Source organism: Amphiprion ocellaris, chromosome 15 (genome assembly GCF_022539595.1).
Source record: "Amphiprion ocellaris isolate individual 3 ecotype Okinawa chromosome 15, ASM2253959v1, whole genome shotgun sequence".
Classification (NCBI taxonomy): domain Eukaryota; kingdom Metazoa; phylum Chordata; class Actinopteri; family Pomacentridae; genus Amphiprion; species Amphiprion ocellaris.
Window position 1 is genome coordinate 17103061 of NC_072780.1, and position 20189 is coordinate 17123249.

Consider the following 20189-nt stretch of genomic DNA (forward strand, 5'->3'; position numbering starts at 1 on the left):
CTGCATTTGTTTCATGATTTAAACAACAGTTACTGTGTTAGTAATAACTTTGTGGTAGAAAAACATGGCGGCAAAGGATAACATCATCTGCACCTGCAAGTATAAACTTTGTAATATTAAATCATTTAATTATGGGCGACCAACAAGAAGAAGACCTTAAGGTTTAGCTGCAGTGGATGTCTGTATGTATAACATTATATTAGTTTCACAAGAGATACAAAGCAACAAAACATCATTTACCATCATTGGAATCATAAATATACATGGGCTATTTCAATCTAGCACAACTGTAAGGAGGAAAGAGCTGTGTACAGGTTTAAAAACACAAAGAGGAAAACAATGATTCTTTCCAAACCCCCACTTACAAATTTGTAACATTACTAGAGCACATCTTTACAAATTACTTGTTTCTTAAACTGTTGTGGCACAGCTAAGCATCACATTTGGAAATAATCTGCTAACAACATATTTTTGTGAATGTTTTAGACTGAAACATCAGGGTTTGGTGTCTTTAACCGGGATGAAAAAGCACTTTACACCATACAACCCGTCCTCACTGAGGCCAGGTTCACACTACAGGACCTTTAAAATCCTACGAGATTATGAAACCAGGCTGTGTCACAAAACATAAGGACAAACTTCAAAGATATTTTCTAATTTCAGACGTGCACATTCTACAGGGTTTGAAAATTATGGCGCATCACATGCTACAAGATAATCAAGCCAGAGGGAGCAGTGCGCTACCTCACATGACCACATCAAGAAACAGATGTGCACAACATCAAGCAACAAGTGGCTGTAAAGCTAAAAATACTGTGCAGTTATTAAAAAACAAACACAAAAGCAGAAAGCTAAAAAGAATATGATTTTGAAATCGCTGATAACACAGTTTGTCGAATTTCAATGAGAAGGAGGAGTGACATTTTAATAGTTAGCTTTATGATCTGTAGCTAACGTTAGCCTCAAGCGCTAGGATGTTTTGTGTTGCTTGGTAACGGGGTTCACAGTTCATGTAGTGATTATAATTGTAACAATCCAGATTTTTTGCTCCTAAATGTCAAACATGTTGGATATTATCAGGGCGGCTCTGATGAGTCTGTAAGCAGTTTGGGAGGTTTCAGACTGGATCTATAATCCTCCACATTACCAGTTAATCTACCAAACATCAGTTTACAAAGATCCCCAAGCAGATTTATTTGATTGTTGGAAGGACTGAAATGGACATAAATCTACGGAAAACTCCTATATTGAGAACCTGGGCTGAACTATACTGCGATCACCACTGGTGAGTGATAAGTGATGACCTTTATAAGTTACTATGGTGTAAGATGACACGAATTATCCAAATATAAAGCATAAGACACTCAATCAAAAGGTAAACAAAAAATAATTTCAATCATCATCATCAAACTTGATCTTCTTCCCCTGGAAGGCCAGGATTTGTCCTTGCTGTTCCTTCCTTTTCTTACTGGCCTCCCAGGATGGATGCAGTGCCTGCTGTGGTGGCTGGTGAGCAAAGCCTCCTCCACCTCTGTGACTCTTTTGCCTTAAAGCATCACCTCTGCCTCGCCCCCTCCCTCTGCCAGCAGAAGCAAAGCCCCTCGCCTCGCCGTCTTCAGGACAAGGCTTGCTATACTTGGACCCTGAATTATTTTCTGTACCTTTCTCATGCTTTTGGAACTTGGATTGCTTACTAAAATCTCTATTCAAACCACTGCCACCTTTTGGTTTCCCTTGCTCCCTAAATTTATCCCCACCTCTCCCTCTGCCAGTACCTCCACCCCTACCAGCCTTAGCCCCAGCCAGGGAAGAACAGAAGACAGACTGTAGGCCGGGGGCTTTAGACTTCAGCCTAGACTCAAGCTCATCAAGCTCACTCTGGAGCTTGTCTTTAGATTTCACATTGTCTACCGAGTCCTTTGTCACTTCAGATCTCTTGTCTATTTTCTCCTCTCCTTCTGTGTTTTTCTGTTTTTCCTTCTTCTTCTTGAATTTACTCACTTTCCCTACAAAGAAGTCGTCATCATCGTCGCTCTCCTCTGACTGGGAGGATTGCTTTTGGAAACGTTCCTCTGTGCTGTCATCAAAGTACTCCTTCTCTTCATCATCTGACGACTCAAAGTCACTCTCTTCATCGTCCGTTTGTTTTTGGAGCACCACAGGGGCAGGCTTAATGTTGGGTTTCTTTTCTGCAGCTTTACTTTGAGGTTTATTTTTCACAATGTCCTTTACATTACTACTTTTTACTGCCTCTGGTCTTGCACTCTTAAATTCTGGCATCTTTTGAATTTGAATATCAGCAGGACCAGCTGAGTCCCATTTTTTCTCTATTTCTTTTTCAGCTTTGGCAACAGTTGGTGGTTGATTTTGCATCTTTTCCTTTCTTCCCTGCTTCCCACCCTTCATCCGCTCCTCCTTGAAGGCTTTCACAGCAGCTTTAATGTCCTCAATCTTCTTGTTGAACTGAGGGTGGGTGGCGATGCGTGCAATAGCTCGGTCAGAAATAGTAGACTTGGGGTTTTTGCACACCTCTTCAAAGTTGAGATTCTTCTGCAAAGCTGTCTTGGTCACCTGCCAATGGGAAAATAATGCATCTGTACAATGAAATGCTTTACAGTTTAAAAATTAAGGGCAAATATATCCTAAGTAGCTTTTTCACCAATTTCATTTTAAAAGCTTTACAGAAATGATAAGTTTCTCTTCAATTTTTAGAGCTGGAAACAGAAACGTACCAGGTCTGGTAAAAGGTTCTTCATGGTGTGGACCTCCTCCAGCAACCTTGCTGCTCTCCTTTGATTTCTTTCAATTTCTGTCTCCTTCCCCTTTTGCTTCTTCAGCGCAGCAATCTGACGTATCATTTTCCTGATGATCAAAACCCTCACCCTCTTCACCTCCTTCCTCATCTTCACCACCTCATTGTTGAGGTTCAGGACATCAGATGACTTTTTCTTTTCAGATTGAACTGGTGATGGATTTGTTTTATGTGTGGCTTGTGGTGCTACTTTTTCTCTCTCTTCTTTATCATTGCTACTTTCCTCTTCCTCATCATCATCTCCATTATTGTCACCTTCATCATCATCTTTTCCTTTTTCTTCTGCCTCTTTACCTTCTTCCTTGTCTTCTTTTCTCTCTTCCGTTGTGTTTTCCTTCTCCTTCTCTTCTTCCTCAGTAGATGGCACCATTTTCTCTATTTTGTCGTCCTTGTTACACATCATCTGTTTAAAAAAGAAGGGCACATTGGAATGACGAATGTAACAGTGGCAACAACTGTACACACACACACACACACACACAGAGATAATATGAGAATGGGAGACCTAAACTCACTTTGTTCTGACATTATTGTTTCTAAATGAAATACAGTAATACACAGATGTTTGTAAAGCATTTTGTGAATGGGAAGTTACACTGAATTATGGTATTACTATACTGACATGCAGTACAAGCAGCTTTAGACTGCATTGTAGGTACACTGAGTAGATCTGCATGTCTTATTCAAACTAGCCAACATCGATTAACAGAACAAACAAAGTGCCAGATCTGGCTTGAAGAAAATCTGAAGCTTAAAAGGACTCATTTACCTCAGTAAACATTCACAAAGAGCTTTGTGAGATCACAGTTCATCAGCTAAAACGTGGTCAGTGTCAATAAGCTGTTGTTTTACTACAAATATGTGGTGTCAAAAAGAACTCAGATTCTGCACTTTTAATCACAGTTTATCAGCTACAGTTGAAATACTTATTACATCCTTAGGTTGAGTCCTGAGCTCATAGCTCTCAGGATATTTTTATTTTGTCGTAGCTAAAATAGTAGTGCAATTATCACCCCACAAGGACAGAATTTTCGCAGTTTAAGAAATTCTAAATCATGGTTCTGGTTTAATAAGCTACTATTAGTTTAGATTTAGTCTTTTCTTTATTAGTGCATTCTACATCACTTGATGTACTGTCCAGTCTCATATGTATGATAAAAATGACATGCATACCATGACTCTCTCTCCATTACTGTAGCTGGTATGTCTGAATGAAGCCATTACGAATATTTATGTAAAACTGACCTACGTCTGAATAACAGAACTCCGTCACTTTACCCGACTGATGAAGCAGCAATATTTCATATCCCATGTATGAAATTAGCTGTAGGTTGTTTCTCGCATTTCTCACTATGTAAGAAATTAGACTAATTCTGAGGCACATAGTTTGAGAGGTACCTGCCCTCAACTGTGGTAATATTGTGGTACATAGGTTAAGCATAGAAAGAGAGGATGACCTTACTTTGTCAAGAGCAGTGTCTCACATTTTATATTACTTGCTCACATATAACTTGAAAATGATTCAAATCTAAGTACTGGGTTAAAATCTAAAGACTGAGTCCATAACGTGTAAGATCCCATTTGTGTGACACAAATCAAGTTAATACTGTCGATAAGAATATTTTGCAAACGGTGTACCGACTTTTGTGGTGTTTTGAACAGGCTTCGCCGCAGTCACCTATAGTCCACATTTCAACTGTAACATGGTAATACCAGTTAAACTTCTGCTGCATTTCTCCATTTCAAAACTCCACAAAACACATTTGTGGCCCTCATCTACTGCCTTATTGAAATTATACAATATTTTAGAACAGATCTTTATTGTCACTGTTACAGAAAAACAAAAAACAATGAAAATCGCTTTAGTACTCTTTTATATGGCAGTGTCGCAGCTAAGTGCACTTAGGTAAACCACATTTCTGCCTAGAAAGCAGCAATTTGAAACACCCGACCAAGACTGCCAAAACAAACGTGGTTCAATAAGCATGGGCAAGTTTTACCATGTAGGAGGAGGTATACATGCACTTGTTTTACGCCCAAGTAGCGTTAACATAACAAACAACGCCGATAAAAACTAAATAAAATCACTGTAGCATGTTATTGTCACACTTACCGTCCAGAAATGATTTTTAAAGTTCTGAAATTAAGAGAAACGTCTCTACTCACGGGGAGCAGCCATGTTTTGTACGCCGTCGACAGCGGCATGACGTCAGACGTTCGTCAGGCAACGCAGCGTGTCGTGAAAAGGGGAGGGCCTTCCGCGGACTGTTTTTATTTATTTCTTTGTTTCATGTGCATAAAACAACAACAATGGTGGATAATTGAAGAAGTGTGAATATTAGGATGAGCGAATGACATTTCCTGTTACAGCTACCCGACCGATATCTCAAGTGAATCAACAGGGGGAGGATGAAGCGGCGCAATGCGGACTGCAGCAAACTCCGACGGCCGTTAAAACGGAACCGAATCACCGAGGGTATATATAGCAGGTACAAAAAAGGGGCTGGAGGGACGTTATTGTATAACAATGGCGCCTCTGCGTATGTCAAGACGGGGCTGCCAGGCTCAGCTACATTCATTTTAAGCACGCTTTGGTTTTAAGCTACATTCAGAGCTGAATGAACATGCCCGTATATTGTCACAATCATAGGCCTAGCTTAACGTTAGTGTGGCATCTCAGACACCGTTTGTCTGTAGCTAGGTGGTTAAATTCGAATTGTGCTTGAATGTAAATGACTGGTGTCAATGCTACTCTGCGGGTCTAAGGTTTGAATTACATTCGGTGGACATTTTTTAAGCTAAAAATGATAAAAAAGCGTGAAGTTGTGAGAAAAATCATTGTTGGAGCTCGACATGACAACAGCAATGTCAGGGGCGCTCGATTTGAAGTCCGTCGATGGGTTCTCACCTGCGCTTTGTCTGCCACTGGGCTAAATTTAAACCAGTCGATATAACAATTACCACTAAAGTACACGAGCATGTAAAGGTACACATTAGTGAAAATGTTGCAATATGGAAATAACAAGCCCTCTCCTGCAGTTTAACTCATGGCAAAGCAGATAAAGAAACCAGCTGTGCTTTAAGTAGCTAACATGTCCAGACATGACCAGATATACATACTTGCTCTCTTTACCCCTCTCCCTAAAACTTATTTTCATGTTTTAAACATTGTTATGCATCTCTGACATTACAGGCACACTGATGCTATTAGTAATGTCTATTTGCCTTCATGTCCCACTGCTACATCAGTATTTATCTGCCTTAAAAATCTAGATTTAATGCTGTCTCACTGGAAATGTGGTTCTTATAAACACATGAGACTGTTGTATAAACCTTATGTACAGATGCTTGTTGTTAAACCACCTTAATCCACCATAATCCATGTCTAGCAGCGCCTCGTTATCTCATTTTCCTGTGTCTGTGTTTAACAATTTATTCCATATTTTGGTCGCTGTCATGTCTCCACAGTACGTTCCTGTACCTGAAGTTCCTGGTAGTGTGGGTGTTAGTTCTGCTGGCCGACTTTGTGCTGGAGTTCAGGTTTGAGTACCTGTGGCCCTTCTGGCTATTTATCAGAAGTGTCTACGACTCCTTCAGATATCAGGGGCTGGTAAGAGCCTGTTTGTATGACTCTGTTACCACTCTCTCCTTCCATTTGGTGTTAACTCACACTGAAAGTGGCGTGGAGTAGCAAACATTGACTATTTAACTCTGTATCTCTTTTTTTCTCCACACCTAGGCGTTTTCTGTTTTCTTCGTATGTGTGGCGTTTACATCAGACATCATATGCCTCCTTTTCATCCCCGTCCAATGGCTGTTCTTTGCTGCCAGCACCTACGTATGGGTCCAGTATGTCTGGCACACAGGTTAGTCCTAGTTTTCTGTGAATTCTATTTTCTTTTTTCCTCTGGCAGCCAAACAGCCATACTCACCTCAAAGACTTGGTGCACAAGAAATTCATAGCTGCCAAGTCTTTTAAGTGCTACACCCAAGCGTGGTGATTATATTTTATTTTTCCTTGTCTCCTGCTTTCACACAGAGAGAGGAGTCTGTCTACCTACTGTATCGCTGTGGATTCTGTTTGTGTACATCGAAGCTGCCATACGGTTCAAAGATCTGAAGAACTTTCATGTAGACCTGTGTCGCCCCTTCGCTGCTCACTGGTAAAAATCAATTGTCATATTTATTTTGTCACTGCCCTTTAAGTCTTTTTTTTTTTTTTTCAAATTGTGAAATCCATCATTAGAAAGCTGTTTCTTTCAATGTTATTTCTTAAACACAGTTGTACACACACAACATGGCTGAACAATTATTGCTTTTAAATCCAAATTGCAACTTGACACAACACAATTAACTGCAAAGGCTGTCATTTTGGACAGACGAGTTGGGCCTATTAAATAAGGAGACTGATTCTGTAAGTCAGTTTTATTTAACATAAGCAGATTGAAACTTTTAGGGGTTGATTATGCTGCCTATAGATCAATATATACGTGGTTCATCACGCATGCTGTGGTTCGTCTGACATAAGCCCAGTCTTATTATTTAACAGCACATCTTCCACAGGGTAAAACTAGCATGTTTAACCAATTCATAGTGCTGTCCTTGTGTTAAAATCTCACTCTTGATGATGCCTCATGTGTTAATGCTCTATCATGTCTCAAATTTATTACACATTGAATACGTGACAGTGGTAGAGCTTTAAAAATATATATTGCAAAGCAAATCACAATGTCTTTACTATCTGAATTTCTCCCCCATTCTAGTATCGGCTATCCAGTGGTGACTCTAGGCTTTGGCTTCAAAAGCTACGTTAGCTACAAGATGCGACTGAGAAAACAGAAGGAAGTGCAAAAGGAAAACGAGTTCTACATGCAGCTTCTACAGCAGGCTTTACCGCCAGAGCAACAGATGCTACAAAGACAAGAGAGGGAGGCTGAAGAGGGTGAGTTGTGAATTGTATTAAATGCTTACCACTAGAATGGAATTAAAGCACAACGGACATTCTGCAGAATGACCAAGCAATAAGAAATGTCAGGATGCTCATGGACAGGATGACAAGGATGTTTGCTGTCAGTAGGACAGCATGTATATATAACTTGATTAAGTGACTTGTACTGTCATGTGCATTTGCTGGGTAATTTAATCTCCAGCGCACGTAGTGATACAGAGGTTAGGTATGCATTTCTATAACTCAGTTTAAAGGGTGTTTTCACACCTGTAGTTTGGTGTAGATCACTAAAAACAAAAAACACTGTGGACTTCAAACACTCACCTTTACAAGTGAACCAAGGACTGTAGACATGAAGCCTTATGGCCTGACAGGTATTATATTCATTATCACAAGTCCATATGCAAGCATGTCACCACATACAGAATCACGTAAATTATACAGATTTCTCACTATTTTAATAACTTATTGACATGAACATAAAATCTTATTGTGAAAATAATTAGCACTAACATATGTCTGGTAAAAGTTCGTCAATGTTGCTGCTGCATCCATCAGCAGATTGTGTTGTCCTATTAAGTTTCAAAGCATACCTTCAGTCCTCACCGCATTTGTCAGGGCATCGGATTTGGGACATGCAAACATCATCATCTGTGGCTGATTCTCCTTCCGATGCTTATTCCTCTGGTGCAATTTCAATTTCAAATTTTACTTTGGATCATACACACTTAATGCTTCCATCTTGATGCCTCACACAAACTGTGCAGTGTGCGTAGTCTTCATTTTTTCCCTGTGCAATGACACAGTTAAACATAATTTTTTGTGTCAGCATCTAATACATTTTGCTGCCATTTATAGATCCTACAGATTTTCTAGGATTTTTTTCATTGGGTAATACAAATGGGTATTATAAAGGGTTGACGTATGTGTAAATCAAATGGTGTGATTGACAGCATGACTTGCTGCATTTTATCAAACCTTGTGTGTCTCTGCAAGTCCTAGCATCACAAGCAATTAATCATAAAACAACTTATATATATAACGTATCATATGAGCATTAAAGGTGAATTCAGCATTTCTAATCCAGTACATTTTTGTCAAATTCATTGAATATGAATAGTTCACAGCTCTGGCTCTGTTAATGGGAAATGATCAAAGTTGCTGGATCACAACACTATTCCAATGTGTCCTATACACATTTGCATAACACAAAAATTCTAAACTCTGAAGAGATCCTATTTTTACTCACATAAGACAAAGAAAGGCATTAAAGCCTCACATTTAAAAGTTGATCCAGGGAAGTGTTTTGCGTTTTTGTAAAAAAACTTCCTTCAAGTTAAATGTGTAATCAAATAATGAAATATTTAAAAGTCAGTTTTTTATTGACTTGTTGATTGATTTCAACACTGCAAGTGGAATTCTAAAGTCACAAATAGTGCTGAGCACAAGATAGTTATAGTGCCACTAAAATACACTACATTACACTGTTAAAATGCTAAATGCATGAACTATGGCACAGGCTGAGCACACACCCTTTATAACTCATTTTGACTTTTTTACTAAATGCAATGAAAAATAATTGCTGCACTCGTGCTGATGTGAATTAAGCTACACGCTGTTTATACACAATGTTTATTAGAATCTTTTGAACCCATGCTCAAATAATGTATAGATTGCTCTTCTTTACTTCCAAACCACAAATCAGCCTAGATTCAGATCTGGTCCCCCACTTTACTTTCAGCTTGACACAGATTTTTCGATACTACAATTCCATTGACAACTGTCACTTGCTTAATCAACCTGAATCAAACAAGAAAATGTACCAGATTTGGTCCTACCTATCAGGTTTAATATAAAAGCACCCTCAGATTAGTTTGTCTAACTAGTTTGAAGTTAATAGAGTGCACAAAAGGGCTCTGCAGCCTCCTGCTGCCCTGAGGCTGTTTATAGATGTCAGAGATTTTCTGTGTTTTGTGTCAGCCAATCAAGGTCATCATTTAATCTCTATTTATGGCTAAATATGTGAAGTCTGTCTAGTATGTTGTTATTTGTCTTCTAATGTGCCATACACTTGCTTTTGTCCAGCTGCCTTAGCTAAAGGGATCTCGGAGGTAGAACCTACAGTAGTATCCCAAAATGGAGCACCTCCTGGAAAGAAAAGCACCTCAGTCCCATTACCAGAACTGGAATACCGGGAAAAAGGGAAGGACAGTACTGCAAAAGAGCGGGAAGGCAAAAAACAAAACACAATTGGAATCAATAACAACAGTATTATACACGCACTGGACTCCAAACTACAGGAGGCAGAGTATATTGAGAACTACGCTGGGGCAAAGAGACTGAATAACGACCTGGCAGGTGAAAACACACACGCCGATACCAACACACACACTACTTCTAAAGAGGAAATGGGGGGAACGACAAAGAACTTCAAAAATGCCAGCGGAGGTGGGGGCAACAACAATTCATCTCCACGGAATCACAGTTCTGCAAACGGCAGTGTGCCACCAGGCTCCTCAACCAATAAGAATGAGAAGAAGCAGAAGGGTACGGGGAAGGCCCAGAAGGATCCGGTGGAGAACGGCATCCCCAATAACCAGCTGGGCAAGCCAGACGCTCTAGTGCGGTAAGAGGCACACTGTCATGATGTTACAACATCTGTTCTTTGGTACAACACATCTTGTTGGTGCATTTCATAATCCCATCCAGCATCAGTTTCACTGTTCTGCATTGAAATGACTCTGGATTGAAGGATACTGACCCGTACCAGGTTAATAATCAAACATGGTTTCTAGGTCTGTATCAAATGTACCTGATCAGTAGGCAAGAGCAGGCAAGATTGAATTCATATTCCAACGCTGATATTTCTAAAGTAATTGTTGCTTGACCTTCTATATTAGAATAGCAAGAGTCATTACAGGAAACATGTTTGCAAGTGTTGTGCTCTCTTTTCTCAAAGGCTGGAGCAGGATGTGAAGCGTCTGAAGGCAGATCTTCAGGCCAACAGGCAGTTGGAGTCAGAGCTGCGGAGTCAGCTTTCGTCTCTGAGCAGCCAAGACCGCAGCCTTCGCTCTGAGCTGGGCCAGCTGCGCCAGGACAATGAGCTGCTGCAGAACAAGTGGGTGCATTTGTACTTATAGGATACGGTATAGACACTCATCCCGTTCTAGCTTTAGTCGCGAAAACTCAAATGTAGCAAAACAGGCGGAGCATTTTATTTCATGTTATCTTCCTTTATGACAGGTGAAAGCTATTAAAAGGCTTTTCCAGTGATTTAGATTTACATTTCTCTAAAGATCGGGGACAAGTTTGAAGAACTTGGGGCTAGGCTCCATAAATGCCTTCAGTTGCTATAATGTAGATTGATAGAGCATTTAATTCGAACCTCCTAGCCTGGTAAAATGCCTGTGTATTTAAACTCCATTCCCCCAAATCACACCAGTAAGTAGGCTTTATTTTACACTACATCATTTAGATGTAGCATAAAGATCTGAGTAATTTTGACAAAAGCCTGACTATGATGCCTAGATGAGTAGGTCAGGGCATCTTCAAAACAACCTGTAGTATGGGGTTACCCCCAATATGTCCCCTAGTATGCAATGGTTAGTAACCAAAATTGTCAAAAAGGGACAATTTGTAAACCGACGACAGGGTCACAGGCACCCAAGGGTCCTCAAACTCAAAAAACCTTTATGCTGCTCTTATAGAAAGGTGTCTGCTTGGTGTGTGAGGGGCAGTGTACTTGCAAATCAGTCAGAGTGTCAGTGTGGACAGCTAGGTGCACGTGTGTTATTTACCTGGGAAGACATAGGAGCAGGATGCATTGTGGGTAGGAGACGAGCCTGCAAAGTTTGTGTGAGGATCATCTGGTAAACCTTTGATCCTGGAATCGTGGATATGACTTTAACATGTACCACCTACCTAAACAGTGTTAGAGATCATCTACCACACTGCTTGCCAGGCGATTTTAATCTTGTGGCTGATGGGTGTATTCTTCTCTGTACTTTAGGCTACACAGTGCCGTCCAGGCCAAGCAGAAGGATAAGCAGGCCATCTCCCAGCTGGAGAAGAGGCTAAAGGCTGAGCAGGAGGCAAGGGCTCTGGTTGAAAAACAGCTGGCTGAGGAGAGGAAGAGAAAGAAGATGGAGGAGGCCACTGCTGCCAGAGCCGTAGCTTTAGCAGCTGCCACTAGGTACCAGTCTTTGTTCCTTCTCCATGTCGACGCTGGGCCATTTCAGTTTTTTCCACTATTAGAAAAGCTTGTCTTCTGTCCAAAAGGGTGGAGTCTACTGATTCTCTGCGTGGTCGTATCAGAGAGCTGGAGACCGAGTGTAAGAAGCTCAGCATGGACATGAAACTTAAGGAGGAACAGATTCGGGATCTGGAGGGCAAGTGTCAGGTGAGACTACTGCGCTTTGAATGTGACTTTGTAGTTTAAAAAATAAGCTTCTGCAGTATTCCAGCAACAAAAACAACAAATGTAATCCCTTAAACAAATGATGTGCCATTTACTTTGGGTAATTGATGTAATTAAACAAAGAGACCCCTTTGACATCCAGTTGCCTAAAATGTCACTACAAAATGTTTGAAAATGCAAACACAATAGTTGTTAGTGACTGTAAAATATACACAGAAACTAAAATGTGTTCTCATGTAACCATCTTTGTCTCATTTTCCTTTCTGCATTTCTTTTTTTCCCTTCACCCAAAGGAGCTGCGCAAGTATAAAGAGAATGAGAAGGACACAGAGGTGTTGATGTCAGCGCTGTCAGCCATGCAGGAGAAGACCCAGCACCTGGAGAACAGCCTCAGCGCTGAGACCAGGATCAAACTGGACCTTTTCTCTGCACTGGGGGATGCCAAGAGGCAGCTAGAGATAGCGCAAGGTAGATGGTGGCTGCAGGGATGCAGAAATTTACTCTTATTACTGTTAGTCACTCTCAAAACATTCAAGTTTTCTAGTCATTGCCTTTGATTCCAAGCTCTTGAATAAAGCATGAGTGAAAAAATCTTTTGAAATAGATGAAATCCTAAGAAAATGACTAGAGGGCTGTTGAATAAGATCTTAAACAAATTAAAGCTGAGATCGTCTCTCTGTGTGATCAAGTGACAAAAGACTAAAAAGGCAACAAAATGATTTTGTAGTTGAAACCACACTAGAGCGTAACCACTTGTAATCTAATACCCAGGCATAGCAGTTCCCAACCTTGTACTCTAATCAACTGTAACCTCGTGGCTACAGAGACTTATCTTAGTTTTTTCAAAGTAGAATCAATAAACCAGAACCAATACCACAACACCACACAGCCTGTACTACAGCAGTGTGTGTAACTACTTCATAGCTTGCTTGCCACATCACAGAATAGCTTTTTCCCCAAATTGACTGCTTTGTACCATTGCCATGGTCTCGTGGGAATCCTGTGGTTACTGTTCATTGCTTTTACACACCATATTCAAATGATTTTAATATGGATCACGTCTGCTGGTTTGTTTGCTTTTCTGTTTACAATTAAAACCAATGCAGTGAAAGTAGCTGCAGCTATCAAATGTCAATTATAAAAATTACAGGGTGTTTCCCCCAGTCAGTGTTTTTAAAACGTATGACCCATTCATGATAGTGCCATGTTATTATGATAATTATAATTTTTCTTTCATGCTGTTGTTACTAGGTTCTGTTAAAACAATGTGCAAGTTGCCTGTGCTCAAAAGGTAAACTCATTAGGGGTTTTTAAACAATCACAATACCAACAAGAAAAGCACTCAGAGAGCGCAGTACTCTGCCAAGGCTGCTCAGTTGTATCATTTCCAATGGCAGAAATGTTTTTAAAAATTGTGACAGAAATCACAGCAACATAGAATGTGGCCATTCAATAGAGATGTACCCACAAAGAAAATGACCTTGCGCTGAGCACAGGTGTGTGTTATGCATGTGTACGTTATGTACGTATGGCATGACCTAAATATTTAGTGGGTGACGGGAATTGATGGAAGTTGGAAACACCCCCACAATTTAGTCAATTGTTCCTTGTATCATTTCCAACGGATAAGTCTGCAGCAGTCAATTTGTAGTAGGATCACAATCATGTGATCATCAGCAGGCACTGATGTAGCGTTCACTTGTAGTCGTAGTTACAGTGACACCGTGCCGCTATCTCGCAATGATACAGAAATCTTTAACAAATCCGTGGATCCTGACTATAGGCCACATTGCCAAAATCTAATCAGTTGGGTCCTTGTGTCATTTCTGACCTTTCCTGAAAACTTCATCCAAATCCGTCAGTCCGCCTTTGAGTAATGGTGCTAACAGGCAGACAGACAGATGGACAAACATATGTCGATCGTCACATGACTCTGCTGTTACTTAGCGGAGTAATAATCGTGAAATTATTGAATATCAGATAAGCCAGGCCGATAATGGAAGAACCCCTTATAATAGTGCATTATAGCATATTGTAAAACTTCAGTATTAATTATGCATCTTCCCATCTCATCTCAATCGCCATACTTCACAAACTCAGACATTGCAGTATATGAAATCACTGCAGAGGAATATGTGAATAGTATTAGAGGATAAGGTTGATTTGACAATTGCTGCTTAAGTAAATGTCATGTAGCATCCGGTGCTGTAACGCATTACACCCACTTATTGGCTTGTTGCTGTCAACTGCTGACTCTGCATCAGTGTAGTGCACTTCTTCCAGTTTTGTAATTCTGCCAGAAGAGGTTTTGACTTGTCATAACAGGAGAGGCCCAGGTGAAACTAATCCCTTTTAATGATGGATCAGCTCCAGTAAATGTCCCAGAAAGTCACTGTGAGCACAAATGGAATGTGGTCCTTACTTATGTTATTAATTACACCTGTGCTCTCTCCTTGCTATGACTTGTCAGAATGTCAGCCCTGGGAAAAGTCTGTAATGTGTGGGGGATTTTCTTATCTCATCCTCTCTCTTTTTTTTCTTTTAAACTCATAAATCTTATCATTTTTATACTAGTGAGTTTCCTTTGTGTCCGACAGAAACCTCTCTAGAGGCCCCAAAATTCCCCCATGCAGGAAAACCCCTGATGCGTTAACAGCATAAGAGTCATCTTATACCACTCTATACTAGTAGGTTAGCTAATACTAGCCTCATTAGCTTGTTAATAGGTAACTCAAGCTGCATTTGGACAAGACACTCAAAACAGAACCAAAACAGAAAGAAAACAACCACAAATAAACACTCGTAAGAAAACCATAAAAAAATAAGACATCAGAACATGCCTGCAAAGTTTTCTTCATTATCTAAGTAATCCAGTGATATCTGTGCATCCTTCTGTAAGTTACAAGCAAGAATGACTAATAATTAAATCAGCCAACATTTAATGACACTAATCTGACTAAGTATGGCTAAATACAGGGTTACAGCAAGTCGTTGAAGCCCCTTTCACGTCTTTGAATGTGTTAGCCTATTGTGGGCGATGTAGCAAATCAGTGCTGTCATGAAAACTATCTTGGTTTTAATTAGGAAATAAACACAGTGGAAATGGAAAATAATCCCATTTTTATTGCAATAGTTTTTGCTATATATATTGTGATATGTAAAACCTGCTCAGTTTATACAGCATGGGTATAACTTTCCAAATTCAAGATGCACTTGATGCACTCTGATCAAGACGTGCAGCCAACACTTCTCTAATTCCCAGTACTTTAGTTAGGAAACAGTAACTTACAAACTAATAAAGTAGACGGCCAGACTGATGTAGAGCACCTTTGTCTTACTGGAGCACAAATCTGTTGTAGCTGCATAATGTTCCACTTGTGACAGCTCTGTTTCAACATGTGCCTTCCATTTTTCACTAAACTCTGTGATGACAACTTCAGGAAAATAAGTGCATGACAGTTTACATACTGCTTGTCAAGCAGTCACATTATGTTTTTCAAACCCCCTTTGATAGCAGTGTTAATCTGTATCATGTCTTACACGGGTTGAAAGGTTATCATGGATGTCTCTCTGTTATATAAACCTTTCTCTAACTCTGGCAAAGACATCCAGAACAGTTATTTGCTTTGGATGGCTTTCAGGTTTGCCTTTGCACTTTTCACACAGAGCTTTGTGGTGCCAATTTAAATGGTCAAACAGATCAGTCCTGTTGCCTTGACTCTGCCAACAAAGTACCTTTCTTTAGAGGGGCAACATCATTATTTTTTTAGCCAAAATATTTCCATACAACGGTTGTGGCATTCTGTTTTTGCAACCAAATCTTCCATGTAGGTTTTCCTCTCCTGTTCCTGAGTCATTTTCCTTTTAACATGTAAAGCCTGCAAGTCAACAGACTTTGTGTTTTTTAAATAACATAATTTTCTCTTTTTTTTCTGTTTCAAATAACTCTTAAATAACTCGTATAGATAATGGAAGGATGGACTTTGAGCTTCCTGCAATCTGAATATTGTGTACATCAGAATGTCAAAGCTAGATCAAGAAATTGTGCCGCCCTAATTGTGAGTAAAGCTCGAGCGTGCACCGATGGAGGATTTTCTCATTACCTGAAAGTACTTAGACAGTCAAATTTTCTCTGTACCCTCCTTTACATGAAGGTCAGAAATTGTCTCACCAACAGAAAAGCACCTGTAGAGCTGTCAGGGATTTCCTTTCTATTGGACTAACGTTCCCCCGACTCTTCTGCTTCTTCTTCCCCTAGCACTGTGAAATGAACATCTTTGTCTCCTTCATCTCATCCAGGCCAGATCCACCAGAGGGAGCAGGAGATCGCGGAGCTGAAGCAGAAGATAGCAGAGGTGATGGCGGTGATGCCCAGCTTGTCCTACTCGTCAGATGGCAGCAACCTCAGCCCCGTCACCCCACACTACTCCTCCAAGTTCATGGACAATAGTCCCTCCTCCCTGGACCCCAACGCCTCAGTCTACCAGCCCCTTAAAAAGTGACTGTGACATCAACACTTTTGTCAGACTGAACTTTTCTTTGTTTTTTTTGCTCTCAGTTCCGGTTTGGGTTGTTTTTGAGTTTACTAGCCCCTGACTTTTTTTTTGCACTCTAACATACCACACAGTGCACACAACCCCTTCATACGTATATGTATTTGTTTGTCATTTTCTTTCATTTTGGTTCTATTATGAGAACTACTATTTTGAGGGGGTTGTGTACAATAGGATTTCTTTTGTTTGTTGTTAGGAGTTTTGGGATTTAGCCATCAGACAGCGTGATCTGTTTGAAGGGGGAGAAAGGAACACCGAACTGGTTGGCCAAATGTCTACCGAAGAGCCATCATGCATCGCTGTCATGTCAGTCTTCTTTTGGTGTACAGTCTACACCCCCCCTCACAGCCATGTTTTCTTGTGTAGTAAGCTGACACCCAAGGTTTTTAATTTAAAGACAACAATTGGCTTCTGATGATGGTTTATATGAGGCATGTTTTTAGTTCAGATGTGACTTAGAAGCTCACCTGTAAAGTAATGCCCTGTGAGAGATACATGAATGTAATACTGTTCATGTTTTGATATCAGCATTAATTTAAATCAGTGATTGTTTGTTTTGTAATGTTTCAGTTCAGTTACAACAATGTACATTTCTTCTAAAATAGTGATATTGAACAGATAAACGTTTGCTGTGTTCCTCAGATATTCCAATACAATTTAGTCTCCTAATGCTGGAATAATGGATTCTCCAGGATTATCAGTAAGTGGATGAAGCAGATGTAGTTTTGTCCTTAAGAATACTACTGCTAGATTGGACCTGGCACTGCCAAAACGTTCCATTGACGCTCACTCGTTTGCTGCAGACACCTTTCCTCTCCCTTCTGGACCAAATTAGAACCTGTTAGGCCATATTGTTCACCGGATTTAATGATGTCGAGGTAACTGGTCGTTACCATTATTTGCAGATTTTTACAGTGCCTTGCAGTTTCTCTTTTTAAGATGCAGAAACCACATACTTTGCAAATCCTGGGATCTAAAAGTATCAGCTTCAAAACTGTTGCTCTCTCTCAAGCTCTGGTTTTAGTTTGTACGAGGTAAAGATCTCTCACAAGTCAGTATTCAAAGACTTAAACAATTAAGTGTCACATCAGACACATTCAATCTTGTTGCAGCTAATTGACCACGTTATTGCAGGCTTAAAGGGAAAACTTAACACTGGACATGGTACAAGTCATTTCATAGTGGCACAGTCTTGGTATGCCAAACACCAACCAAACTGATTGTCTATTATCATGCCGTCTAGCTGGCATTTTGTTGTTTACAATGATGTACATTAACTTACTGAGGAATGTTTTCTTTGTTCATTTCATTTCAGTTCTTAAGTGCCAAGTGTTGATGTTCAGTTTCCATCCATACTTTGATCGATGTAGCTAGCGTAATGTTTACGGAAGAGTGCTGTTATTTTTTTGTCATTAGAACATATTCAGATGGTGTTGTGTTTACAAGGGTCTGGGCTGATCATGACGAAGCAGTTGGACTGATTGTGTTATTTACACATTTATTTATTTGATACAGACTTTTATTGAGTGGCACTTCTTTGATATCTCCCATCATGTTCAATTGGTTTCTGATATTTTCTACCAGGAAGGATTCTGTGAATGTGCTGTGTTGGGAAAAGGTTACCCCTGAACCATTTGACCATGTTGTGCTGTCATGTCGCCTACCTGAAAAAAAAAAAAAAAGTATTGTTTGTGGATCGCTCTGGCGTTGTGAAATCAGTTCTCAAGTTGCTTTTACAAGTTTGTGTAGAAGGAAGAGAAGGTTTAAAAAAAAAGTGCTTTGTTTTATCTTTTCATTGTTCCACCATGTTTATTTTCTTTACTCAAAGTGATGGTGGCAGTGTCACACTTCTCACTTTGATCATCACTATTAAAGAAAGTCTTGCTGGTGGCAATGCAAGCTGTTGACTCTGCATGTCATGATCTGTGTGACTAGTTTTCCTTTTTCTGGGAAGGGGCCCAACTGTTTTTTGTTTTTTTTTTTTAACCTAAAACTGACCACAAGATGGTGGTAGTGTGGTCCACAGAATTTGGGGAAAAAAACAGAAGGCAGTTGACACAGCTGTGGAAGCTGGTGAGACAATTTGAAGCACAGTTTTCTGTTCATGCACATTTTCAACAAATGTTTTATCTCGTTGTCACCCCTAGACCTTGAAGCCAGCTTAACACATTTTGCTTACATTGTGCACCGAAAACCTCATCTTTGCAAGATAAAATCAGAAAAGAAGACGCGTGCCTTGATGCTGCCTTCAGATGCTTCATGGAAATACCTATTTCTTAGTCAGAAAATACACATAAGTTGCACTGAGTTGCTAAAGGGTAAACAAACAACCCTTTTTATAGAAGGCTTGAGGCCACAGAGCTGCTTTGTCTTGTAGGTTTTATGCGTGCACGTGTAGGGAAGTGAACTGACATAAATGTTAGGTAAATATGTTCAGCAGTTCGGCTGCTCAGTTCCAGGAAGATAACGCAAAACGTGACCTGTTTACAAAATGATATTGCACCTGAAAGGAGAAAACATATTCCAATACAGATTTACATATGAAAAAAAGAAAAGTTTTTAAATTGGTGATTGATTTTTCATGGCCAAGACAATCTAATTATCACAATTTGGCAGCTATCATCAGCAAGAAAGCCATGTCTGATTTTGAAAGGCATGTATTCACTATACTGACAAACATTAAAAAAAAAAAAAAAATTGTTGGATTTTCAGCTTGAACATGTCTTATTTGACACGTTCAGTTGGGGAAAAAAACTGCAGTTCGTGATATCTCATCCAAATTACTTTATTCTCCATATCTCATTAAAAAAATTAATTGCATCAGATCAGACCCTGTTAAAAACAAGAAATTCTGTGCTCTGAGAAGCCCCAGCTGCCTCAGCCGCAACCACCACTCACCTTAAAAGAACTTCTGAGAGTTTTCAGGTGAACTGGAAGTTGCTGCGGAGAGATTGAGAGCAAAATAAAACATACTTGATAAATAAAATATAGGCTCCAAAGGGGTATACAGCAGAGGAAGCTGTCAGCAGGTTGTTGGAGGATACATTCAACATGGTGAAATATCTTTCTACGGCTGAGTATTGTGGACAACGTCTGGTTCACAGAGACTGTAAAAGCATAAATAACCTTAATCCTGTCTATTGTATGTAGATTCACAATTGTTCCACCAGTAATGGTGACACCTGTTGTACATACATTACCCTTCACAAGTTTGGGGTGACTTAGAAATGTCCTTATTTTTGAAAGAAAAGCATTTTTTTAATGAAGATAACATTAAATTAATCAGAAATACAATCTAGACATTGTTAATGTGGTAAATGACTATTCTAGCTGGAAATGGCTGATTTTTAATGGAATATCTACATAGGGGGACAGAGGAACATTTCCAGCAACCATCACTCCTGTGTTCTAATGCTACTTTGTGTTAGCCAATGATGTTGAAAGGCTAATTGATGATTA

The 20189-nt window shown here is 39.8% G+C and overlaps 2 protein-coding genes across 3 annotated transcripts; one reads left to right on the top strand and one right to left on the bottom strand.

Moving 5' to 3' along the window:
• Window positions 1–104: 104 nt before the first annotated feature.
• On the bottom strand, window positions 105–5156 carry srfbp1 (serum response factor binding protein 1). 2 transcript variants are annotated; one of them, XM_023286170.3, is made up of 3 exons: window positions 4979–5156; window positions 2733–3215; window positions 105–2571 (listed from the first exon to the last, which is right to left on the bottom strand). In XM_023286170.3, the coding sequence occupies exons 1-3, from the start codon at window positions 5015–5017 to the stop codon at window positions 1393–1395; spliced, it is 1701 nt and encodes a 566-aa protein (XP_023141938.3). In that variant the 5' UTR covers window positions 5018–5156; the 3' UTR covers window positions 105–1392. The 2 variants fall into 2 exon arrangements, with proteins under 2 accessions (XP_023141938.3, XP_023141937.2); XM_023286169.3 differs by having other exon boundaries at window positions 4926–5058.
• Window positions 5079–18641, top strand: maco1a (macoilin 1a). The gene is made up of 11 exons (XM_023286182.3): window positions 5079–5301; window positions 6281–6422; window positions 6552–6678; window positions 6852–6975; window positions 7576–7754; window positions 9846–10386; window positions 10720–10878; window positions 11770–11952; window positions 12039–12159; window positions 12471–12645; window positions 16477–18641. The coding sequence occupies exons 1-11, from the start codon at window positions 5222–5224 to the stop codon at window positions 16677–16679; spliced, it is 2034 nt and encodes a 677-aa protein (XP_023141950.2). The 5' UTR covers window positions 5079–5221; the 3' UTR covers window positions 16680–18641.
• Window positions 18642–20189: the final 1548 nt, after the last annotated feature.

Coding starts and splice junctions, on each gene's coding strand:
- srfbp1 (XM_023286170.3), bottom strand. CDS start 5,017: ATGCCGCTGTCGACGGCGTACAAAACATGGCTGCTCCCC. Junction 3,216..4,978: donor ACAAAACATGGCTGCTCCCC/GTGAGTAGAGAC, acceptor TTTTTTAAACAG/ATGATGTGTAACAAGGACGA. Junction 2,572..2,732: donor AGAACCTTTTACCAGACCTG/GTACGTTTCTGT, acceptor TCCCATTGGCAG/GTGACCAAGACAGCTTTGCA.
- maco1a (XM_023286182.3), top strand. CDS start 5,222: ATGAAGCGGCGCAATGCGGACTGCAGCAAACTCCGACGGCCGTTAAAA. Junction 6,423..6,551: donor CCTTCAGATATCAGGGGCTG/GTAAGAGCCTGT, acceptor CTCCACACCTAG/GCGTTTTCTGTTTTCTTCGT. Junction 10,387..10,719: donor AAGCCAGACGCTCTAGTGCG/GTAAGAGGCACA, acceptor CTTTTCTCAAAG/GCTGGAGCAGGATGTGAAGC.